The sequence below is a fragment of the Myotis daubentonii genome, chromosome 2 (genome assembly GCF_963259705.1).
Source record: "Myotis daubentonii chromosome 2, mMyoDau2.1, whole genome shotgun sequence".
NCBI classification, from domain to species: Eukaryota; Metazoa; Chordata; class Mammalia; order Chiroptera; family Vespertilionidae; genus Myotis; species Myotis daubentonii.
In genome coordinates this window covers 189,727,113-189,754,147 of record NC_081841.1, presented here as the reverse complement: position 1 = coordinate 189,754,147, position 27,035 = coordinate 189,727,113, and the positions used below count along the sequence as shown (strand labels likewise).

Sequence of the window (27,035 nt, the reverse complement as noted above, 5' to 3'; positions counted from 1 at the left end):
ACTTTACCATTTATAAAACACAATACATATACAAATCATTTATTTCTATGAAAATGATAACATAAAATACATTAAATTCTGTAACTCCAAGCATATCAAAATGATCTCACATAACTTGGGCACTGGAATATGCACATATGCACATAGATACATACACAATACAACATCACAGTTACTTTTAAGAATAAACAATTCTGATTGGTTTGTCTTTCTTCTTGTGGAAAATATTTGGCTATTTGAAGGAAACAATTATTAAAATGATGATCAATCAAAGAACTAGGAATATTCAGGAATTAATATATTGTCTGAGCTTATAATCCTGATAAATAAGTCCAAACTGTAAATTCAAGTCCTAGCTGGTTTTTCTCAGTGGTTAGAGCATTGACTCAAGGACTAAAGGGTCACGTGTTTGATTCCAGTCAAGGGCACGTACCTCGATTTCAGGCTTAATCCCCAGCCCCAAAGCGTGTGTGGGAGGCAACCAATCAATGTGTCTCTTTCACATCCATGCTTCTCTTTCTCTGTCTCTCTCCCTCCCTTCTATTCTCTCTAAAAAAATCAATAAAAAGGAAAAAAATATCCTCTGGTGAGAATTAATTTTTTAAAAAGACAGTAAATTCAAATATTTCTAAAACACAATATCAGTATGCTTGTTAATGGACAGTAAAACACAATAACATTTCATAAATAAAAATTTTAAAATACTAACCTATGCTTTCACTAAAGTTTCTTTGAATGGAAATCAGTGGGTATTTGTTTTGGGACATAACAGGACACAATACTAGCAGACGCACATGGGGTGTAATTACCTGCTCAGGCTTGGTGGGGCCATTCACAGTGGAGCTTTCAGGAGAGCTGTCCTGGGACTGTTTCTTGCATAGGCCTTTTGTTGCATCTTTAAACATAATGTCTTTTTCCAACAAACTGTCTTGCTTGGCAATTGGCCACACCAGGGGACTGCTACAGGAAATAATCAATACTAGAATTAGTCTTCTTCCAACATGGCTATATAAATCAGAAATTACCACGACAGGACATCTCAATTATAGATAGTTGTTTTATTCAAGAAGGAAACAGTTTCTCAATACTGTAGGGAAAAAAAAACACAATGGGAAATCTGTAAGCCTTTCTACTAGCTCTGAAGTTCATTCAATTTCACATTGAAAAGAAAAATATGTTCAACTTGAGAAGAATATATTTACAAATGTTAATAAATAAATCAATAAGCAATTTAAAAGCTAAGGTTGACACACCTGACTAAACTAGGAAAGATATTTCAATGTGAAACTGAATAATAAACAAGTAAAGGCAAAACTATACAATTAATTAAAATGCTGTACATATAGGATTTAAAATATAGCATTGTGGGCAATAGAGTTTGTAACTAAATAACAATAGGGTACTAGAGAGAAGTGATGTGCATAAGATTGCAATATTAACAAAATAATGTTTTATTATTTCTATACAGCTCAATCTAGCCAAAAAATAAAATAAAAGTTACTTCATGGTTTTGTTATGCTATAGACTGCATTGCCCAAAGAAATGCTGTAACGTTCATAGAAAATAAACACATCTAAAAGTTGAATTTCCTTATAACATTTTTATATTTAGATTTTAAAATATATTTTCCTAAATGTTATCATACAAGCAGAAATACATATATAGGTAATCAGATGCAATATATGTAAACCTAATTATTTCATGTAGTCTACAATAGTAGTTGCAGTCCTAATTGAAGCATAGTGCACCTATTTTGGCTTTTTAAAACTTCAAGTTTCTTGAGTTATATTTACATATAGTAAAACTCACACATTGTAGAGTTACAATCAATATGTTTTGAATTGAATATATACATTTAATGGTGTGACCAACATAATCAGCAATACATAGAATTTCTATCACTCCCCTGTGTCTCTTTGTGATCACCCTTCAAAGTCAACTATCCTCCTTTGCCTCCTGGCCCTTGCAACCACTGATACTTATTGTTGCCTTTTCCAAAATGTCATATGAAAGCGGTCAGAGTATGTAGACTTTTGTGTATGACTACATTTAACTAGCAATGTTTTTGAGACTCATGTTGCTGCATATAGCAATAGCTTTGTTTTTTATTGCTGAGTAGTATTCTACTGCAGGATGTACTACACTTTGGCTAACCATTCACCAAAGATTTGGGTTGTGTCCAGTTTTTGTCAATTGTGAGTGGAGCTTCTATACACATCCATATACAGGAGTGTGTGCAGACATATGCTTTCATTTACCTTGGTTAAATATCTAGGAAAAACCACACAGTTTCCAAAGTGGCTGTACCATTTGGCACTTCCCAGCAATATGTTGGAGTTTCACTTGCTTCACATCATTGCCAATATTTTTTTTCTTATTGAATTTATTGAAATGACATTGGATAATAAAAGTACCAATACTTTTTAAAAATCCATTCTAGTAAGTGTTTTAGTGGCTTTTCACTGTGGTTTTACTTTGCATTTCAATGTGCTTATTTGACATAAGTATGTCTTCTTTGGTAAAGTGAATGCTCAAGTCTTTTGACTATTTTTCACTGGTTCTTTGTTGTCAGGTTCTTGATTTTATATATTTGGATTCAAGTCCCTTATCATATACCTACTTGGCAAATATTTTCTCCCAGGCTGTGTCTTATCTTCATTTTTTAAAAAATATTTTGTTAGTGATTTCAGAGAGGAAATGAGAGAGAGAGAAATAGAAACATCAATGATGAGAGAGAATCAGTGATTGCCTGCATCCTGCATGCCACCCACTGGGGAGTGAGCCTGCAACCCAAGCATATGCCTTAAACAAGATTCAAACCGTGACCTCCTGGTTTACAGGTAGAAGCACAACCACTGGGCCATACTGGCTGGGCTGTCTTCAATTTTTAATAGTGTGTTTTAAAGAATTTTTTTCTCTTATGGTCTGTACTTCTTATATCTTATTTAAGAATTCTATTCTGAACCCAAGATGAACATGGTTTTTCTCACAGGTTTTCTTCCAAAAATTTTAGATTTTTATGTTTTACATTTAGGTCTATTATTCATTGCGAGTGACTTTTTGGTGCTATATATGAGTTGTGGTTCATTTTTTTTACATGGCTGTCCAAATGTTCCAGCATCATTTCTGAAAGGAACATCTTTCCCCAACCAATTACCTGAACATCTTTGTTAGAAATCAATTGACCATACATGTGTGGGTCTATTTTAGGACAATCCATTGCATTCCATTGATATAATAGTCTATTCTTACACCAATATTATACTGTTTTGATTAATGAACCTTCAGAGTAATGCTTAAAATCAGGTAATGTGAGTCTCCAACTTTTCCTTTATAAAAATTATTTTGAATATTTGTGGTTATTAGCATTCTTACATAAATTTTAGACTCTATTTGTCAGTTTTTATAAACATGCCTGTTGGGACTTTGATTAGCATTGCATTCATTTGATAACTCAATTTGGGGAAAATTTACATGTTAACAATGTTAAATTTTGTCATTCCTAAGCACATGTATACTTCTCCATTTATGTTGATCTTCATTAATTTCTATCACCAATATTTTATGGTTTTATGTCATTAAAACCTTACAAGTAATTTGTCACATTTATTCTAATATATTCCATGTTTTTATGCCACTGTAAATGTATCTTTAAATTTCAGTTTCCAGTTGCTGATTGTTAGTATGTAGAAATATAAACAATTTGGTATCTTAACCTTGATAGGAAGGAAGAGAGGAATTTGAAGGGCTTCTTTCAGTAGTCACAATGTCTCACTGTTTTGCAGCCCATCTCTATGCTCTGTCATCCAACTCTACTGTAATCTAGGAACGCATGAGTGAAGACACACTGATAAATGGCCACATTAGAGCCAGGTCTAGAGGAACAGCAGAAGCAGCTAAAGAACACATTTACAGAAATGTGAAATCAGTTTTATTTCCTTTAATCTCTGAATGATGATGCTTTAAAGTGTTTCAGTCAATGAAGATATTTTCAAGTAAGTGTGGGGGACACATATTAAAAAGAGGCAGCATGATGGTCTAGTATAGCTGCAACAAGCATATGTTTTTGAGTCAGAAATTCTACACAGTTCGATGTCTGGCTGTGCCACCTGGGGCAAGTTATAAAAGCATTCCACAAAACCAATCTGTAAAAAAGGCTTGTTTGCTAACATAAAACACATAAAGGGCTGAGCACAATGACTATGGTAATAGCAGGCAATAAAGTTACCTGCTATTTATATGTGTCCAGAACTGTGATGTTTCTGGGATTTTACTCTACTTACAAGCTCTTACAGGTTAGCTTGCTACTCTCTCATGGGTGGTGCAGAAGACAAGAGATCCCTGGATCATAGACAGAAAACTTTATTACTCACAGCAAACACAGTATCCAGAGCTTCATGTTTGCCCAAATTCTCCTTGCCCCCTGTCCCATAAAGGACAGGAGTGGGCAACACCAGTGGACTTAAATGGATGCCTATGCAAGCAGGGTGTTGTGTTGTAGGAGAGAAACCTAGCAAAGAATCAAGTACTTTTTTAAAAAATATACTTTTGTTGATTTCAGAGAGGAAGGGGGAGTGAGAAAGAAACATCAATGATGAGAGAGAATCATTGATCAGCTGCATCCTGCATGCCTCACACTTGAATTAAGCCTGCAACCCGGGCATATGCCTTGACCAGGAATCGAACCGTGATCTCCTGGTTTAAAGGTGGATGCTCAACCACTGAGCCATGCCGCCTGGGCTCGAGTAGTTTTTGAGCAAGCAGCAAACATTGTACCAAGCAGAAGACGAGCCTGTGCCCTCCTCTGGGGGTGAGTGCTATGGTGTCTGTGAACTACTTAGTCACCTGTATGACTATGTACCTTGCAGTCTAACAAACTGAGCAAGAATGTGGAGAGTGCCCAGGGCACATATCCCTCCCAGTAGTAAGCTTATTAATTTTAAAAATTCACTGTAAAAAGAGAATGTTATAATGCTTATAAAAATTTCATATCCAGATCTTTTTGAATCTAGTGATAAAATACCCATAACTCCCAAAGAAGCCTTATTTCTTCCATGAGCAATTTTAGAACAATGCCTGTCTGCTCAAACTTGTATTCATCATTTTTAGGGCTCCCAAGAGTGTGCCGTATGCTTCTTTGACAGGAGAGCCTTTTAGATATTTGAAGACAGTTGTGGGTTTTCCTAAATTTTCTATAATTTAAGTGAGCTACTGCAAAACATTAAATAATTATGTGGTATTTAATGTGTGTAGTCTAAGTACTCTACACATATTCATTCTTTATTTGAAAACAACATTATAAAGTAGGCACTATTTTTATATCTATTCATAGAGGAGTAAACTGAGGGACACCTAGAAGAACTTGGTCTGGACACATAGCATGCAGTAGTTGAGATTTGAGCTCCAGAGCTTGTGTTCTTAACCACCGTGCCACACTGCCTACACCTAAAAACCCACCCTCACATCTATAAAATATTTCCTCCTATGCCTTTCCTTATCTAAATAATCTCATTTTTTCTGGAGATTTAAAGAGGTTTTGCATATTAATAAAGCAGCGGTTTGATAGTTCGGTTAGAAGCTAGAAAGACAGTTCATTAAATACAAACAATCACCAATTTTAAAGGATTTATAAAAGGAAGAAACAGTGAGTTTACTACAATAACAGAGAGCTACAGTAGGAAAGAAGATTGATCCAGGAATACAGCCACCTACTTTCAAGTCCATTTTTACCTCAAGTTGGCCTGACCATGTGAGGAAGCGGTTCTCAACCTGTGGGTCGCGACCCCTTTGGCGGTCGAACGACCCTTTCACAGGGCTCGCCTAAGACCATCCTGCATATCAGATATTTACATTACGATTCATCACAGTAGCAACATTACAGTTATGAAGTAGCAATGAAAATAATTTATGGTTGGGTCACTACATGAGGAACTATTTAAAGGGCCAGAAGGCTGAGAACCACTGATGTAAGGCCTTCACAGTCCCTGGGCCACAGCTTCACCTTTGTCCAATGCAGAAATTAGACTAGGTGATGTCTAAGTGTATAGCAAGCTCTGTGATGCCAATATATAATCTTTCTTCATATCTTTTCACCTGCATCTTTAAGAAAATTATTTACACATTCAATAATACTATAGGTTTATACTCTAGGATCTATTACTACTAATAATTGCAAGTAGCGGGCTACAAATATTCTCTTATTTATGTAAGAAAAAATGACTCTAAATAAAATTTAATTAAATGGCAATATATTAATTAGTAATGCACACATTTTCTATAAGAAAATGCAAATAATGTACCTAGGCTGATGGTATGTGATAATGTTTTATACAACTATGGAACAACTTTTCTTTAAGTTTCTATTCCACTTTTTAACTAAAACATATTTTATGTATAGTCATTGTGCTTAACAATAGCATTCAAACGTTAACTGTTATATATTTAAATTTTCACTGATGATCAATTTTTGGAATATAGACATGTATTAAAATGCTATTTTTCTTTAAAAAGTAATAATTTTAACTTACCATTGGTATTTACTTTAATACTCAGTAAATGTTAATCAATCATGCAAAATATTTATAAGATTAATTTTTAAAAACTGAGAAGCAGTTGTGTATATAGAGCAAACACTGAACTTAAAAGTGAAAACAAAACATATAAAGGATAAGGAGAAATATAATAATTACTACGAGTTTCATAAAAAAAGTTGACTAATAATAAAGGACTTAACATTTCATTCATTTCAACTAAACTATGGAGGGTCTTCTTCTTCCCAACTCAGGACCACTAACCTGGTTCTTCTAGCAATTATTTCCACTGTAAATTCTTTGCCGTCCCCTTTGAGATATAAATTTTCTGCAACTCAGCAATGCCTTTCTCAAGGACTTGAGAGTCATCCCTTTGACATGCAACCATAGGAAAGATAAAGCCCTTCTCCCAGTCTCTATGGAGGTAGGAGCCTAACTTCCTTAAATGTGAATTGGCAAACAAGAATGACCTAATCACACTGACCAAGGTTCCTCAGAACATCCTTCATCCAGCACTTTCCCACTAGCTCACCCCAAACTACAAAGCTATCTAGCCTTTTGTTTCACGGAGTTGAGCTTCTCTCTCTCTCTCTCTCTCTCTCTCTCTCTCTCTCTCTCTCTCTCTCTCTTACTGCAATTCTATTGGAGAAAGTCTTTCTTGCTTTTTTAACTTCTCTGGTTCATTTTTCTTCTCTTATGCTAATGAGTGTTGGTTTTGTTTATTTTTTCTTGCTTCAGGATGAACTTTCCAAATTGTCTTCAATGAGAAAATATTATTTTGATTATAAAAAGAATTATTAGGAACAGAAATTTATCAGTGAGAAACAGAAAAAATAGGATTGAAATAGTATATTTTCTAAAACAAAGCTTTTGGTATGACAGGCTCAATAAACATAAAGAAAATGGAATAGGTATTATATAAGAGTACTTTAGGTTAATGCAGAAGAGATAGCTTTAGCCTGACTGTGGGACGAATTAGATGGGACTATAACAGCAGACAACCAATTTCTAAACTCTACTGGATTTAGTCAAGACTTACTTATTTCTATGAACATAAAAGGCATGCCATGCAGAGCAAATGTGCCTGTAGGAACTGAGATTTTATTTCTGAAAATGGAAACAGGAGCATAATAAAATGAAACTAACAAAGGCAACAATTACTGGCCATTATATCTAAAGCAATTTTAGAAAACCATAAAGAATAAATAAAATTGACTCTACTGAGATATATTAGGCCAATGAAGACAAAAATCTATTAGAAACAAATGTGAAGAAATGGCATATGTGGCTCAGTTATTTTGGTGGTTAAAGTAATGGACTGAATAAATATTTCTCAATTTTAACACTTGGAACATAGCTACATAAGTTATTTATTATAGGGAATTTGGGATTTTTTGCATCTATAAAATAAGAGACTAATCCAAATATTAACATTGAATGAAATAGTTCTTGGAGAGTTTTAAATTAACTGATTTCTTTCTTTAGTACCCCCTCCCCCTCACACACACACACACACACACACACACAAATGACTTTAGTTTTTATAAGAAAAATAGTTATAATTTAAAAAGCCACTTTGGTAAAATATGTCATGTCTAAAACCCCCCAAAAGTTTCAATGTGTGACTTGTGGTAGGATTAAAATTTATATTGCTTTTATAACATATCATATTCATCTCAGTAGTTCTCAAAAGATATCTGCAAAAAAATTCTAATCCAAATGCGACAAGTGTTACATTTGCTTGAAGTGCTGAATAGGTATTTAATATACGATATTTATAGGAAACGATATTAGTATTCATTACGTATGATGTTTAAAGCCAATAATTAAACACCAAAGTCTGAGGTGTAACTAAAATTGCTTTCTTTACATGAAGCTTGCAAAAGAAGATTTCACTTTAAATATTATTCCTGCTCAAAAGGGAAGTCTCTAAATAAGACCCAGTTTCCTTTTTTAATAAGTGCCAATATTTTGAAGTGGACTTATATATTATTTCGTTCATACATGAAGCTAGTATAAATGAAGAATGTTTCTGATCCCTGGCAACTTCTATCAAACAGTAGTAATAAACTTTGATGTACAAACACAAAGGTTCTGGTGCAAGTGCCTTGTATGTCACAAATCCCTCTGGACCACAAGCTAATAAAATCCAGACTGTTCATAGCCAGCCACAGCTCCCCTGATATCTACAACAATAGTACAAGGACCTCCAAACGAAATGAAGACACTGAAGAATCTAGAACTGGGGGTCTGGTCGAACTTTATCTCAGGTGATGCTATTTTACTGCACAATGGTCACTGAGACTGCTGATTTTGAAGATGCCTGGATCATAGGGATGAGTAGTAAATTTTCAACAACTGCCTTACGGGCGTAACCAGAGATATGATGTTCAACCAGCAGAAGTGAGGGAATTAATGTCTTAGTGCAATTTTACCTAAGGGTCTTAGAATAAAGTGCACTTTGCAGTGCTTATCCGGGCATCTAACTTACACGGAGCCATTTGCACAATGACTGTCCCCAGGTGCACTGATGAGGCATGGGCCAAATGCTATCTCCCTCATATGAATAAATTTTTTCAGATCTGCATGGCAAGACTGCGCATACCATGAGGCTATGAAGATGCTGAGACCATCTTCCTGAGCTTGTTCCTGCCTTAGACTGGAGAACATGAACAACGAATCTGAAGAAAGTGGGTTCTAATTGCAGTTGCCTCTGACTACCTATACCCTCAGGTCTGTCACACCTCTGGGCTTCTGTTTCTCTGTAAATAAAATGTAGATAATTATGCCTATCCATCCTAAGTCCTGGAGTTGAAATGAAGAGCAATGGAAATGATTATTAAAACTGCTTTGATATGTAAAACATATTTATTTTCCATTGAGGAACAAAGGCAATAGAAAAAAAAATCATTGTGTAGCCACAAGTTGGCTTGCTTTTGAATGAATACAATAAGTTGAGCCTGTTTCATAAAATGTGGTGCTTCAAGGCTTTCCACAAAATCTACTTAAGCCTGTTGTTAGTCTCAGGCTTTACTGTGGTCAAGAAGCAAACAAAACTCATACTGTGCCACTCAAAAATCCCCTCAGGGTATTTCTCTTTGGAGATGGCTACTTGGCTGAAACCATCCTAGGATATCTTCCTGTCCTCAAGTCCCTTTTCCTATAGCCCTCAGCCCTGCTCAGCTCTGCCCCCTCTTAGACTTTTCTTAGCCCCAAACAGAGCAACACATTCTCTCCCTCCCAAGTTCCAGATGACTCAGAAGCACTGGAGACCCACACCTTAAGCAACCTAATCAAAGGATGCAAGCTGGTCTTCTCTGAAATTGGATTTTCTTTCCAGCTGACTAGAAAATAAGGTTTTTGGCATATGGTTATAATCAGTTTCAAAGCACCAAGCTGAGAGCCTAATTCTATTGTCTTCTAGTCAGTAGCCAGAAGGCCTTTATTCTTTTGATGATTTGCTGACAGTTCACAGATGAATAAAGAACATTATTTTTTTCTTTTTGTCGTTTCTCTGGCACTTATGTAGTATTATGATGAGCCAGTTACTGCTCTAAGCACTTTTATAAACATTAACTACTCAGCTATTCATCAAGATCAAGAACAGGCCCAGGAGACAGGCATCATCAATCACCACCATCATCGCTCTGTGGTACTGCAGAACCATTTGAGCCTGACCACCGAGAGTTAGCACAGACGCCACAAGTTAAGGGCATCTCCTCCAACAAGGCTGCCACCACTTCAGATGCCAGCCACACATTTGGGAATCTCTATGCCACCTACACTTGGACCAACTAGCTACAAATTTGGGGGTTCCCATAACACCCCTCAGGTTAGATAATTCGCTAGAACTCACAGTACTCAGGAAAACAGTATACCTGCTATTATTACAGCTGTGTTATAGAGGATACAAATCAGGACCAGCCGAACAAATAGATGCACAGGGTGAGGCTGGGAGGGTCTTGAATGCAGAGCTTTCATGTCCTCCTCCGATGGAGTCAAGGCACATCACCCTCCTGATCTGTCCACCAACCAAGAAGTCCATCAAGCTTGTTGTCAGAGTTTTTATTGGGTTTCATTATGTAGGCATGACTGACTCTATCATTGGCCATGTGTTTGAACTCAGTCTCCAGTCTTTCTACCCTTCTGGTGGTCAGACTGGCTTAATGCCCCCATCTTTTAATCACATCATTGGATTTTTTGGTGTGACCACCCCACTCCTTAAGTCATAAATGTGGGTATGATAAGAGAATCTATGTTAGCAGACATTTAAGTATGATCCAAGGGGCTTTTGAATAACAAAGACACTTGAGAATTCTAAGGAATTAAGAGACTCCCCTCTCAGGAGATAGCGATAAAGGCCTGGTTAAACACCCATATTTTACACTTGAGGAAAAATGTGGCCAAGAATTTCATTACGTTACCCAAGCCCCAGAACCAGTAAGTGCAGAGTCCAGTAAGGGAAATCTCTCCCAGATTACAGACTGTCTTCTGAAGTTGGCATACTAAACATTCAACCTAAATTGACAATGTGTCGCAGCTAAAGCTGACTGGCCTTAACAGTGAAACTCAGTTAACAATTTCCTCTTTAAAGCCAAATTAGAACTTTTAGAATCACAAATAAAAAGGCCCTTCTCACAGCAAAAGAAACCATTAACAAAACAATAAGAAAGCCCACTGCATGGGAGAACATATTTGCTAATGTTATCTCTGATAAGGGTTTAATCTCCAACATTTACAAGGAACTCATACAACTTAACAAAAGGAAGATAAACAACCCAATCAAAAAATGGGCAATGGACCTAAATAGAGGACATAAGGAAGGGCAAGAGACATATGAAAACATGCTCAAAGTCACTAATCGTCTGGGAGATGCAAATCAAAACTACAATGAGGTACCATCTCACACGTGTCAGAATAGCTGTCATCAACAAATCAACAAACAAGTGCTGGCAAGGATGCAGACAAAAAGGAACACTCATGCACTGCTCGTGGGAATGCAGACTGGGTGCAGCCACTGTGGATAACAGTATGGAGTTTCCTAAAAAAACTAAAAATGGAACTCCCATTTGACCCAGTGATCCCACTTCTAGGAATATATCCCAAGAAACTAGAAACACCAATCAGAAAGGATATATGCACCTCTATGTTCATAGCAGCACAATTCACCATAGGTAAGATTTGGAAACAGCCTAAATGCCCATCAGCAGATGAGTGGGTTAGAAAACTGTGGTACATCTACACAATGGAATACTATGTTGCTGTAAAAAGGAAGGATCTCCTACCATTTGCAACAGGATGGATGGAGCTGGAGAGCATTATGTTAAATGAAATAAGTCAGTCAGAGAAAGATAAATATCACATGATCTCACTCATTTGTGGAATATAATGAACAACATAAATTGATGAACAAAAACAGATCCAGAGATAGAGAAGCATCAACCAGATGCTCAAACCTTAGAGGGAAGGTAGGAGAGGGAAGGGGTTAGGGGGAGCAATCAACCAAAGGACTTGTATTCATGCATATAGGCATAACCAATGGACACCGACACCAGAGGGGTTAGGGCAGCTGGGGGCAAACTACGGCCCGCGAGCCGGATCCGGCCCATTTGAAATGAATAAAACTGGGAAAAAAAAGACCGTACCCTTTTATGTAATGATATTTACTTTGAATTTATATTAGTTCACACAAACACTCCATCCATGCTTTTGTTCCGGCCCTCCGATACAGTTTAAGAACCCATTGTTGCCCTTGAGTCAAAAAGTTTACCCACCCCTGGGTTAGGGCATGAATGGGGTGGGGAGGGCAATATGGGGTTAAGGACACATATGTAATACCTTAATCAACAAAGAAAGGGGGGAAAAGGCCCTTCTCACGGAAACAGTGTAAGGTTGGGTATATTTGTGTGTGTTGACTCAGGTCACCATAGTCTGAATATCGGACAGTGATGTAAAAAGAAGGACAGTGATAGCAAGTACTTTCAGGTATTGTGTTGAGGGTTAAATGGCATTATCCATGTAAACCACTTTGCACAAGTCCTGACACCTTCTAACTGCACAACAAAAAGCTTTTATTACTGTTATTATAAATTATCATTACTGTTAATATTAATAAGTGAAAACCCACAATTGTTTAGTAAATTACTCTATTATTTAGGCATTGTGCAGAATTTTTGTGACTTCCAACTCAAGAACTCCATGAAATAGAAAATTAGAAACAAAAGTTAGCACATATCAGAACTCCCCCATGATTAAAAACCCTAGGAGAACATTTCCATGTTCAAATACCAAACGGCATATTCAGCAGCAGCTGGTTCCGTAGCAGCACTAATGGTATTTAGGCACTAAAATATCTATATCTAAGGAAAGAAAAGACAGCACAGCGAGGAGGCACCCAGTCAGCAGGAAAGAAAGGATGCAGTAGGGAACAGCAGTCAAATATGAGAACAGTTGTAAATTTAAAGCAGAGAGAGGAAACCTACAAGCTTTGAAAATAGAGACCAGATTGGGAATATTATACTTAGAAAGGATCTTTGGAGTTAAATCTAACCTGCTCATTTGAAGCATGAACTTGAAAACCAGGCAACAAATAAAGACCATAATAATGTTCACTGGATAAAAGAGAGATTAGAAACATGAAATATGGGATAATCCAATAATGTAGGAATATCCTATTGATTATATATTAAAACATAGAAAGACATTTACTAATAATGGTGGGACACAGTAGAAGTGATGTTCTTATTCTGGCTAATTCATGATTTATCACACAAAATAAGGCTTAGAATATGGAATAAGATAACCCATGAAGGTTCTTAGCATAGTGTCTAACACAAAAATTTACAACAAAGTTAAAAAAATACAATCCAGCGCTGGTAAGGTGGCTCCCCTGGTTGAAGCATCAGTTGGTTGTGGGTTCCATTTCCAATCAGGGCACATACCTAGGATGCGGTTTGAATCCTGGTTGGTGCATGTACTGGAGGCAACTGATAGATGTTTTTCCCTCACATAGATGCTTTTCTCTATATCTCAAGTCAATAAAAACAAATCCTCAGGTGAGGATCAAAAAAACAACAATACAATTCAATAATGAATATATCTTAGTATTAAGTAGAGGTCAGTGTATTTACATATGGCTTTAGCCTCTGAATTATCTAGATTAATTTTAAATTAAAAGTGTTTTTGAATGCCAGCAAGATGGAACAGGCTCTGAAATAAGAGTTTTCCTCTTTGAGCTCACGTATTCATTATAACAGCCTGGGGGCATGTCTGTAGGCAACATCTTTTCAAACTCCCAGGAAGAGAAATGGAGTCATGCTAATTCTGGGCCTCCCGCTACATTTATGAAGTGGAATGAATTGTCTGGATCTGGGAAGAGTGGCTCCTCAGCCCCTGTCTCCTTCTTCTTGCAGCAAGCCTTCCTGCAGAGAGCACAGCTCTTACTCCTCCTCCACACTGTTACCTGGTCTGGGAGCCCCTCCCTTGGGAGGCCTGATCTGGTTTCTAAGTGCCTTGTTGGTAGAGCTGCCCAACAATGTAATATACTCACAAACCCTTTCAGCTGCCACATTTAGCTATGTCCTCCCATGCACCCGCTATCATGGAGCAGGTGTGATTTGGACTCCTTTTTTCTCTTTGATTATTTCTCCAATTGTCCGGAAACTAGATAGTGCTATTTATTCAAAGTCCCCTCGAATGTCCCAAATTCATATTAGAAATAATCGCCACCGGCAGAAAAGAAACGTGTTTATACAAGGAGGCAACTTCCTCAAGGTCTCACTGGTTGTACACAGCAGATTTTGCTTTCAACCTGAACTATATTTTATCTTTTTTGCTTTATGTGTTTATTTCTTTTGTTGAGATATAATTCACAGAGCACAAAATATATGCTTTTGAAGTGTACACTTCTCTGCTTTTTATATTCACAGGTTTGTGTAACCACCTACTTCCAGAACATTTCCATCATTTCCAAAGACTCACATCCATTCAGAGACGCTCCTCTTTACCCCTTCTGCCCACTCCTGGAAAACACTCATATGCTTTCTGTTTGCATGGATTTAATAATTCTGGACATTTCATATCAATCGAATCATATCATATATGGACTTTTCTTTCTCACTTTGTCCATTTAGTATGACGTTTTTAAGGTATATCCCCCTTGCAGCATGTGTTAGTATTTAGGAGATATTTCAGACAACAAAAAAATCATTGGTTTTATACTTTAGAGAGAAAAAAAATGAATATTTATATTTCCTACCTTAGGAAATCTAGCCATTATGATAGTCATTGGAAACCTTACATACCCGTTTAGCCAAAAAACAACAACAGGGAGTGTGTTTAAAATATTATCTCTGATCTCATGGTGACAAATATATCTAATTATTGACATTGTGATGTTTTACAAAATCAGAGCATATTCATAAGAGTAGGCTAAACTCGTGATTGTCACCATGTATCTTTTGATAAATATATTAACATGTAACTTCAATTTTCTAGCTTTCAGTTGAGAGATAGGCTTAATATTTACTTTAGAATGAATGACTGGTGATTAGTGGGGAAGACAAATGAGAATAATTAAGTCAGCAGAGAACCAGGGCTACAGCTTTCTCCTTGTATAAAGAAGGCACTTACAGCTTACTGGAAAGAGCTGGCAGGTCATGAAGGATCTCTTCATAGGGTTCCTCTTGTGCTAAGGTAGGCACAGATAAAGGCTCTTCCATTTTTTCTTCCCAGGCAATTTCGGCTTTCAGCAGCATTTCCTCAATAAACTCAGATGCAGCGATATCTACAAGAACCAATAAGAAAATCAGAAAAAGTGGATGGTGAAACTACAGAAAACTATTTACTTTCAATAGTTCTGAAAATGCTAAAATTTATCAGCACATGTAGCAAAAATAAAAACATTAAAAGTTTATGCCAGGAACAAAATTGCAGTGCTGCCATTTAAAAATACTGTCTTTTTCACTTTAGTAACATCTTTAATTATAACTGAAATGAAACATATATAAAAATAATTTCACTAAGAGGAGATGTGTAAAATGTAAATCATCGAGAAGCTAAGCTTGAGAGAACTTAATGTCATTTTATTGTCAGGAAACTCTTCCTTCATCTTGGTGAATATGAAGCAAAATGATAAAAAATATTACACATTCAGAATGACTGGGCTATTATAAAACATGTAGGAAGCATTCTAAAACATTTTACTAAATGGGTAGATGTACAAATAAATAGCTATGTATTAAAATAGTGTGTCTAGACTCTAGCCTCTTTATCTGAAATATGGATTACTATAGTTCTTTATAAATTACACATTAACAGTGACATCTGAACATATCTGGATAGCAATAAAGATGGGAATTAATCAACTTATACTTATTAACAAATGATACTGGAAATCAATAAATCCTGAGAAAAATTCACATTAATAACAACCAGGAACCTAATGGAGTCATCTGCTCCTTTCAACCCTTGTAACTAAACTGCATGACCATCTTTGTCTATAAACTTGACTTATGTGGTTTTATGGGCTGGAAGCAGTAATTCACCTACCACAGGAAGGTACTTATGCCAGGATTTTATCATCATTTACTTTAGGTTAAATCATAATCACATAATGACTAGGAGGCTGCTCAGCTTCTTTACCTAGGGAGATTATTTCTGCCTCACCGAACAGCTATGCCCCCAATTGCTTTTATTTCCCCACATAATTTTTATGTGTCCATTCCAAGTTTAAGAAACACAAAACAGCAAGAACCTAATATGGCACTGTGATAATTTTCATTTGCTCAGTCAAAATATGTGTCAAGTTCACTTCTCACTGCACTATTGTTTTATCTGGTTCATTCTTCTTGCTCTTGGATAAGATGCTGGGATATCCTGCATTTACTCTTAACATCTCACTGCATTATTGGTCTTTGTCCCTTGTGTGTGAGAGAAATATTTTCATTCAATCAATAAATGTTTATTGAGGGTCTACTATGATCACATCATTGTGTCTCTCATGGTCAACATGGCATAGAAAAGGGGTTACATTGATGGTAGACATGGCATGACCAACAGGGACAAAATTGTCTGAGTCACCATACACTATGCCGGAGGTGGTCAGGCTGAGTGTAGACCAGGGATTTAGTCATTCCCTGGGGCTCCAGAACTGTCCATTACCTTGGATGTCTGTTTGGCACAGTTGACACTAGACCTAAAGGTGGAAGTGTGACAGATGGGAGCCTATGCAGTCAAGGGTCAATCATATTTATTCCCTTCTCTGGGCAAGAAGCTAAAGATATGAACTTGAAATTGTGATATGTTAGAACTAGACTAGAGTTAACAGAAGGTGTGATATATTTCAAAATAAATATATTTATTAAAAAATAGAAGAAAACTATTAATTCATATTTATTAGACATACTTTTTTGCTGTTCATGTGAAAATTACTACACTATCATTAATATTAGCCTGTTGTAACATTTGAGACTGTCAAGCCATCATAGTTCTGTTTGTTAAATCATCAGTTTATTTTAGCAAAGATGAAAAAACACTCAATAATAATACTTAATTCCAATAATGTAAGAAATAGAAAAAAATCCCTCATTTTGCCTTAAACTAGATGTTTATCAATTAATCATACTCCCTCTTATAAGTATATCAAATAATAAATTTGAGGCTAGTAGTTATAGCAACAAGAAGAATAAGTAAATATAAGTTATTCTGATCAATTACTACCATCAAAATTTTTATATTTTGTTCCTTCTACTAGACTTTTCTCTTTGTTGCTTAGAATTATTTTTTAAAATATGTTTTTATTGATTTCAGAGAGAGGGAAAGAGAGAGACAGAGAGATAAAAACAAAAATGATGAGAGAGTATCATCAACTGGCTGCCTCCTACATGCCCACTACTGGGAATTCAGCCCAAAACCTGGGCACGTGCCCTAACTGGGAATTGAACTGTGACTTCCTGGTTCATGGGTGGACACTCAACAAATGAGCCACACTGGTCAGGATAGAATTCTTTTTTTAATATACCAAAGTAATTTAAGAGTAGTAGCATTGTTGTCAACTTTTCTAAAAGCTAAAAAATGAATGTTACATCAATTTTTAAACTACATATATGAACATATAAAAGAATACTAGTAAAAAGAACTGTAGCTCTGGCTGGGTAGTTCAATTGGTTAGAGTGTCATCCCGATATGCCAAGGCTGCAGGGTCAATTCCTGGTCAGGGCACATATAAGAATCAACCAGTGAATGCATAAATAAGTGGGAAAACAAACCAATGTTTCTCTCTCCTTCTCTTTCTCTCCCTCCCTTCCTCTTTCTCTTCTTTCCTCTCTCTCTTTAAAAAACAAATCAAAAAATATTGTTTTACAACTTTAGAAATTTTCAAAAATATATTTTTTTTAAAATAAGTAACATTAAATTAAGTTTTTTAAATTATCTTTAGCATATTAGTCTCTATTTCTAGCAGTATAAACATCTGTACAGAAAAAAATACTGTTATGTTACTATTTAAAAATACCTTAATGAACAAGCATGTATTGGGTCTGATGAGAAACTAGTTAACACAAAAGCAAAAAAATCTTTTAAAGTAATGGCACTGCAGGAATCGCCGCCCTGGAAGTTTAAGCCTGAAAAGCAAGTTGTAAAGGAAGGACACAGTAACCCATTAACATAACTGCTCTCTAATGTCCCCTTGTCCTGGATCAGGGCATCTGAATCGTGAATCATATTAAACTGGGCTGGTTTTCACAGAGTTTCTCAGAGAGGCTGACTCTCATTTCCTAGTTACGCTCATGATGAACAACTTATATACGACAGGAAGGAAACAGTGACTGCTCAGTGGTCCCAGGACACTCATTACCTACCTGAGGCCTTCTCTTCATTGCAGTTCAGAAGGTTTGGATTTGCCTGATGCATCAAAAGAAGTTTCACCAGGTTTGTCTGAAACATTAGAGATGATTGAAATAGGAAACATCATGCTGGATATTGAAGATTCATCAGTAAATAATACACATTCATGGCCTCAAGGGGCATTTAAGGTTGGAGAAATGAGAATGCATTAGCATAACATCACAGTGTAGTCCTGCAAAGTTAGGTCATATTTGACCATTTAACATTTTCAAGAACAACAAAGAACATGTAAAGGATGTGCATGATGGCATACTACAGAATCTGAAAGAAGTTCACTATGGCTTCATCCTCTAACCTGGTGGGAGAAGGCAGGAGAACTAGAGCTGGAGAGTTAAGCAGAAGCCCAGGCACACAGGGTTCATAAATTATTTTATGGCATGGGCATTACATATCGACAGCAATGGAAAGGATGTTCAGTTGAAATGGTCCGATTATTTTTGTACATAGAATGGCGTGGGGGAGGGCCAGGGAGCTCTGTTAGGAGGTTGGCAGGATAATCCTGCTGTAGAGATGCTGAAGCACTGGATGAGGGTGAAGGCAGCGAGGACACACATGAATATAGCTAAAATCCATTTACTAGGTAAGAGTTTTGGGCTCAGTGGTTTAATAGTTATGGGCGAGGAGAGGAAAAATAAGAAAATAATAATGCCCAGTAAATGATTAAATAGAAAAGAAGGCAACAGATTGGAAATGGGAAAAAGAAGTTGATCATTCTCTTTGTACACAAGTTGAGTATGAAGGCAGGTTGACAGGAATTACTCTCTGGGCGGTGCTCCTCTTGAGTCTGGAACTTGGGAGAGACATGAGAAGAGAGGAGGCTTTGGGAGACATGAACATGCAGCGTCTTTGAAGACTTCTAAAGACATAAATATTGGGAAGGGATAGAACCCAGGACAGAACACTGAGCTTTTCAATACTGTGTGCTCAGAGGGGCAGGAGGAAATCCAGACAGTGTTGTTTTTTCCAAAGCAAAGAAGAAATATCTGAAGAAAAATATCTAAATATATCTCAGTTCTTACATACTTAGGTAAAAATGTATTTGAGAATACAAATGACTCCTTTGAACATTAAGATGTAAGAGTTGTGTGATATAAAGTACTTTTGAAGAGATTTAGATTTCAACATTTCACAATCATTTTCTTATCTTTTACTATACTATTTCCAAAGCTATTAACAACATTAAAATATGTACAAGGCTAGAATCAAATTTTATCTTCTGTACAACTCTTGAAAGAACTGTTGCTCACATAACTTGTTCAGTTCTCAGTTTTAGATAAGAACAGGTATTTCTTTGTTCTAATGAAAAAGTTAATGTATGTATCAAGGGAAGTTTTAAAATATATATGCCATCTAAGTATAAATGACAGTAATAAATACTATAAATACTGTTATAAATTATAAATTACCTTTCCATAAAGGTATTTATATTTATAAGATATTTATAAAAAACTGAAATTGCTGTGAATGACTCTAAAAATGCCATGAGTCTTTCTAAAACGTTAGCCTTTATCACATTTTTTCTCAACTGAGATGCATTTATTTACAATAAATGTCTTTGGAGAGTTAAAAATCTCCCATGCATACAAATTGATAATTCAAATAAAACCTGTTCCTAAAATATCATTTCCAAAATGAATATTAAGTGGTAGTGTAAAGAATTTTTAAAATAAATCTAGATATCATATGGTATATTCTTGACAAAAAATAAAGATACAATTTACTCAAAATCTTCTATTAACATAAATCTCTTAGTTATTCCTTAATTTTAGTTTGAATTGAGGAAGAATATTTTTGTTCTGCTGTCATATATCCTAACGTTAAATCCTCACTCTAACTCTCAGCAGAACTTTGCTTTTAGTTCCTGGTTGATTGAGTTGTCCATTTAATTCCTTCAGTTACTCTGCTGGCTACAGGATGGCTCAGTGGGCCACACAAATCACATCTCTGCTGTTCTGGAGCTTACCTTCTGGTGAAGAACCCATTCTAGTAGGTTTAATGGAGCAAAACTGAAAAGACATATATAATCTTCAGATCCTAACCTTTGTACTAAAATATACAAGGATTTATAAAATACAGAATTAATGGCTACTTATTTTCTACAGAAGCAGAGGATAAAGGTGAAATTGTTTTAAAAATCTGACTCATTTGCACACTGTAAATGGCCATTGCTAGAAAACATTATGTTCAACATCTCTCTGTACAAATCTAACAGCTGGATCAATTGACTAGGACATATGCTCTTTGATACTTCAGTGATGCATTTGCCTTCTTTATTCTCAACAGTCTTCTGAGCTATGTAACAACTCCCCCCGTAAACAGATGTGCTGATAGTTGTCACTAATTGAAGACCCTGGGGCTCGGTGGAAGAAGGACTCTTAAGGCTTATTAGGTTCACACAGCCAGCGAGTGGTGGCTGGTACTCAGAGCCAATGAGGGGGCTACGGAAGCTCTCCAAACAGGCTCGCTTAATCATTTCATTGGGCAGGTTCAAATATAGGTGTGTTCGTGTGGTGGGGAGAGTCTGGAACATAGAAGAAAGTATAGGAGACCTAAAAAAAAAAAGTGAGGAATAATGGTTTCTAAAAGTTGGGGGGGAAATATTTTGCAACTGGGTTAAAAAAAAATAAAGCCATTGGAAAGTTTCTTAAGTCACTTAATGTTAATAAATGACGAGTGTTGGAAATGTAGCTGGCACACTGGAGAAGTAGTAATAAGAACATCAATCTTAATTACTCTGCATCTCCCAAAGCAAATGCAGCTATTGAATCATATTTTCCATGTAATTTCAATACCATGTTTCTCTAGGCTGAAAACATAGATTTAGAAACCCCAAACTTCAAAGAAAATCTTAACTATTTGTGAATGCATAGATGGACCTAGAGGGTATTATGCTACGTAAAATAAATTAAAATAAATCAGTCAGAGAAAGATAAATACCATATGATTTCACTTATATGTAAAATCTAAAGAACAATATAAATGAACAAACAAAACAGAAACAGACTCATAGACACAGACATCTGATTCCCAGATGAGAGGGGAGTTGGGAGCTGGGTGAAAGAAGTGAAGGGATTGGGAGGATAGATTGGGACGATAAAATAGTCCCGGGGATGTAAGATACAGCATAGGAAATATAGTCAAGAGTACTGTAATAACTATGTACGGTGCCTGCTGGGTACGGGAAATATCAGGGGAAACATTTTGTAACGGATATAACTGTCTAACCACTGTGCTGTACACTGAAACTAATAAAAAATAATATTGAATGTAAACTGTAATCTATAATAATAAAAGCTTAATATGCTAATTAGACCAGATGTCCTTCCGGACGACCTTCTGGACAAAGCCAGGGCTGCTAGGAAAGCACGGGTCCCGAGTGCCTGCCAGCGGCAGGAGGGAAGCCCAAGTCCCGGGTTCCAGAGGGAGACCCGAGTCCTGGGTGCCAGAGGGAAACCAGTGCCAGCAGCCGGGGGAAGGAAGGCCTACTCTTGCACGAATTTCATGCATCGGGCCTCTAGTTGAAAAATAAGAGAAAACCCAAAGTTTGGAAGTTTTTCTACTGTGATAGGTAAATGGGGTGAGAGTACTGATATCCACTAATTCTCTCTGCCTGTTTAATCACTGATTCTTCCATCTTGTGACTTTTGTGTGGCAGGAAACTTCAGGAAGCTTTAAGAAGGAAGTAGCAAGTGAACTCAGCTTATGTTCCTTATATCACTGAGGCTTGGCAGGTATCACATCTGGCATATATATTAATCATTAAATGATGTTTTTATGGTTAAACATAACAGAGTAAAATAACATTTTTAAAAATCTACTTTCATCAATAAAACCTGTTGAAAGTATTTTTACTATATAGCTAACCTGTTTTATTAGTTTAATATATTCCTTTATCTTTTGTCATGGATACATACAACATGTCTCTCTCTCTCCAAGACACATTTTATCTGACTGTGATTTTTCTCCTTCTTCAGGATATAAGGGTGCCTAGTAAAAATTAATTTGTGTATTAGTGTCTTAAGATGTATTAGCTATAGAAAAAGTCAATTCAGAGAAAGAATTGCTACCCATCCCTCATTCACTAAAATGAAATATAATTTATGGAGAAAAATAAAATACAAAATGTAATTTTACTTTACATCTACTAATTGTAGAAAAAAACAGAATTATTACAGTCTCATGAAACAGTAAACTTATAAGAACTATATAATATTAAGAAAACTGTGTTAAGTCTATATTATAAAGGATATTTATGTTTTTGATCATTTCCTGAATGATTTTGAGTAGAATATGCAGTATGCTAGTATGCCAAGTCCTAAGGAATATATGTTATTATTTGTCATTTTAAAAGTAAATGTTTTTTTTATTCATAAAACATTTGTTTAGTAAGACCATACCATTAAAAGTCAGGTTACATAATGATTAGTACATAATTTGAAATAAAATTAATATAAAAGGATGCATTGCTTATAAAATAGCTCAGGAACTCACTTACCTGGCCATACTTTGCTGCCAAGTGAAGTGGGGTCCAGTACTGATTATCCACTGCGTTGAGGTCTCCCCCATGTTCCAAGAGGAGAGAAACTACCTCCTTGTAGCCACTGGCGCATGCCATATGTAACTGCAATAAAGGGATATTTTGTTATTTATCTTTAAAAAGCAGCAGCATCATAATTTATTCAGTGGTTTAAAGAGAGCAATTTAATAAAGTATTGAACCTAAAATACAGAGACCTTAATAAAAGAAACATATATACTTTGATTTATTTGGTACAAGTGAATGTCATCATTGTTTGAAAAAGGCTTATGGGTTAATTATGTATTGTTTTCCTTCTGACTCTGACAAGGTACAGTTTTTCATGTAATTCCTATTTTCCTCTCTAATGTGCCTTTCTACTATAATATGAATACTTTTAAATACAAAATATAATTATTCAATACTTTATCACTACTTGTCCAGAAGTCACACATGTACTGACTAGCTCTAAAGTTCTAGCACTGCATTTGGTGTTTTAGGAAAGAGATTGAAAGATACAAATGACAACAGAAAATGTGATCCTGTGATGCTTTTATACACATAAAAGGGACAGGAACTGGAGGGGATGACTGAATCCTGACAAGCTTTAAAAGGATTGTGCAGCTATCATTTTGACATTCTCCCAGCTTGGTTTCTCAATGCAACCTGAAGTTCAGAAATGAGGCCTCAGGAACGACAGTGATGAGCTCAGGGTTTGGAGAACCTTTCAAATTTTTCAGATGTGGTGATTCCTGTTTCTAAGGCATAGCCTTTCTTTCTAAGTAAACTGTCATCCAATCCAATTTCAATTAGGTTATTAAGTAACTACATGATTTATTTTACAGTTAAAGCAATTAAGGAAAAATTAGCAGAAGAAATTATACTTTCATATCACATTAATAGTATAGCAAATATCTCCAAATATCACCCATGTCCAACTCTACTGTAAAGTCATGGTAATCATTAGATCTGTTACTTAGTGTATTAATTAATAAAGAAGCACAAACATTACATATAACAAATTTAATTTCAATATTATGATTACTATATTTCAACATAACTGGCTTTCTATGTAATTCTATGCACCATTTTGTATTGCATAAAACTATTACCTTGGCGAGGGATTCATGAGCTACACCATATGATTAAAGGGGAGTATGGCATTAAAAAGATCAATGAGCCTGGACATTATTCAGGTTGTGAGTTTTAAATAGTACATGAGTCTGGACAATCTAATCTCTAAATTGAGGCTATGTTTTGTGACATAAAGTAACCATAAAAGCTGTGTTCCCTAAAAATGGCCAGAAAAATCATGCATTGGCTATTTATTGTCCTTGACTAGAAGCACGGGATGAACCAACACTCCCGATATCACAAAGAGAAACAAAAACAAGATTGCTTGGTATTTACATCTCATGAATAATTGTTTTCCAACAGTGCATATGTATCAAGGCCAGATGTAATATATCAAATTCTATAATAAAACAGTGAAGAACCAGCCAATATCTTTGTGGTATATATGCTAATTATTACAGTAGTATTTTCCAAGAGCATAAATACATTCAAACTCAGGAACTAATTTTCATATGCTCTATAACATGGCTTTTTTGGACTGTGTTCTTTTCTAAGGCTTCTGTTTCCTTTTCAGAATAATATTAATGTAAACTAAGAAATCTTTTTAAAAGAGCTATAATATATTTGGTTATTTTAGTGTGTATTCTAAAAAAGGAAAAGACAACATCAAAACCATCTTACTAGAAGTTTATTCCATTGAGCCTTTTGTTGATAATTGCATCTCTTTTTGCACAGCAATTTAACAGTGTGGAAAATTATACCTAATTTTGAACCACAATTGACACTCCAACTCAGGATATAGAAATCAGTCTGAGGACAAAAGTGCTTATGTTATCACCAACAATAGACAGGAAAGCACAAAATACATGTGCCTTACAGAAAGGCAATTCCAGCGATGACAGTCATTAACATAACAGACTAAACAATTTAGACCTAAGAATCAAATATAACTGTCACTTGCTAAATACTCTGGTCTCCAAGGGACAACTGTCTAGCTTTCCATTCATTGCTATTTTCATTGTAAAAAGCTCAAAGACGATCACCAGAAGATTGTTACTACAGAAAAATTATTAGCAACATTTATGGGAATGTCAAAATTGAAGATGGTTTAAAATGAGAGTGATCTATTACTCTATATTGATTATATCAATAGCTTTCCTACTGAACAATGGCAGGTCCTTTTATTCAATAGTGTTTGAAGCATAATAAATTAGTGTCATTTAACAATGATTTTTCAAACGTATGTAAAGTTGTAATATCTTCTGTCAAACAAAGAAACAAAGTCTCTATTGGGTTTCTACAATGTGTTAGGCATTAGTGTATTGTGTGTGTGTTAATTGAACTATTAACTAAATAGCCCACTGTAAACTGGATTTTGACCCAACCACTGCACTGAAACTACCCTAGATAAGAAGACCAATGACCTCCATGTTACCAAGTCCAATAGCCAATTTGTCATCTCCATTTACTTGACCCTTTTAGCAGTATTTTCTAGTCTATCTTATCCTCGTTTTCATCATAAGTTCTTCACTTGGCTCCCAGGACACCTCATTCTCTTGGTTTCCCTCCTACTTTGGGAGGTGTTCTTTCTCATCTCATTTCTGGATCTTCCTCTTTTGCCTAAGCCCCAAGGCATAGTTCCAAATCCTCTTTTCTGCTATATCAATTCATGATTTCATCTGAGTCAGGAGTTCTCAAGATCACATATATGCTAATGTTCCCCAAATTGTTTCTTTAGTCCAGACATTTCATGAATCTCAGACTGCAATATCCAACCCCAAACTCAACATCTCCATGAAGATGGCTAAGAGGCACTTCTAACTTTATATTTCCAGAACTGATTCTGATCTTTCCTGCTCTAAGCTCCATCTTCAGCCTTCTCTATCTCACTCGATGCCAACTTCATCACTCAAGTTGTTCAAGCAAAAAATACTTGGAGTCATTTTGAAGTCTTTTCTTTCTCTCACACCACATTTCCATCAGGAAATTTATGGAACTTCTTTTAATATTGACTGAAATTAGCTACTTCTCATCACCTCAACTTCTACCACCTTTGGCTGAGCCACACCATTGCTTTCCTAAATCACTGGAAAAGGCTCCTAATTGAACTCTCAGCTTCACCCTTGCCATTATACAGTCCATCCTTAACACAGCACTCAGTGAGTGATCTTTTCAGAACTGAAGTAAAATCGCACTCTGCCTCTCTTCAGAACTCTCCAATGTGTCCTCATCTCACTCAGAGTAACTGCCACTGTCCTCACATAGGCCCACAGTATGTGTGATCTGACCCTAGTTACTTCTCTTCACTCCTTTTCTCTGCTCAGCAAAACTTACCACCTTGTTGTGTATCAATCACACCATACCTGGTCCTGCCTCAGGGTCATTGCACTTACCAGTGTTCAGCTTGAAATCCCCTGTGTTCAACCTCACACCATACTTTTTCCATGGTAGAAAATCATTGGCTCCCACCCCTTCTGTACATCCCATGTTTCAGAGCTTCATACTCTTTTCTGCTGTACTAGTTTACTTCTTTATTTTCTCTGAGCTTTAATGCATATATTTCCATCATAATTAATTTTAACCCCTGCATGCCCACTCCAGGTAAATTTTATGGGTCAATAGGGCCAAATGTTCATATTTTGATCACTGAACTTATATTTATAGAAACATCAATCCAAATTTAATTGTTCTGTTTTTAACTTACTGCAGCTATGCCTTATATCAATAAAAAGCAAAGTTTTCTTGAATTTAGAAATTTATTCACCAGACTAAGCCATCGTTTGTTTTGCTTAAAATTAAAATAAAAACATTATCCTGTAAGTTCCATCTCTGAAATCACAGTGACAAATAAATGCAAAAAAAATCTTCTAAATTTGTAGGGGAAACATGCATAAGAAGGAAGCTTGGAAGAAAATATATCAACATATATATAAACATCAGTTTTCTCTGGGTGGTGGTATAAGTGATTTGCATTTTCCTTTGAATATTTATGTGCTTTCTAAAATTTCTACA

At 35.8% G+C, this 27,035-nt stretch overlaps 1 protein-coding gene across 1 annotated transcript in view; it reads right to left on the bottom strand.

Annotated features, from left to right (window-relative positions):
- MYO16 (myosin XVI) overlaps window positions 1-27,035 on the bottom strand; it is a 424,936-nt gene that overhangs the window by 327,820 nt on the left and 70,081 nt on the right. The window contains exons 6-9 of the mRNA XM_059685100.1: window positions 22,930-23,055; window positions 18,389-18,464; window positions 15,162-15,315; window positions 810-960 (exon numbers count right to left, since the gene is read on the bottom strand). Coding sequence (XP_059541083.1) covers window positions 810-960; window positions 15,162-15,315; window positions 18,389-18,464; window positions 22,930-23,055 — 507 coding nt within the window. The remainder of the gene's footprint in view (window positions 1-809; window positions 961-15,161; window positions 15,316-18,388; window positions 18,465-22,929; window positions 23,056-27,035) is intronic.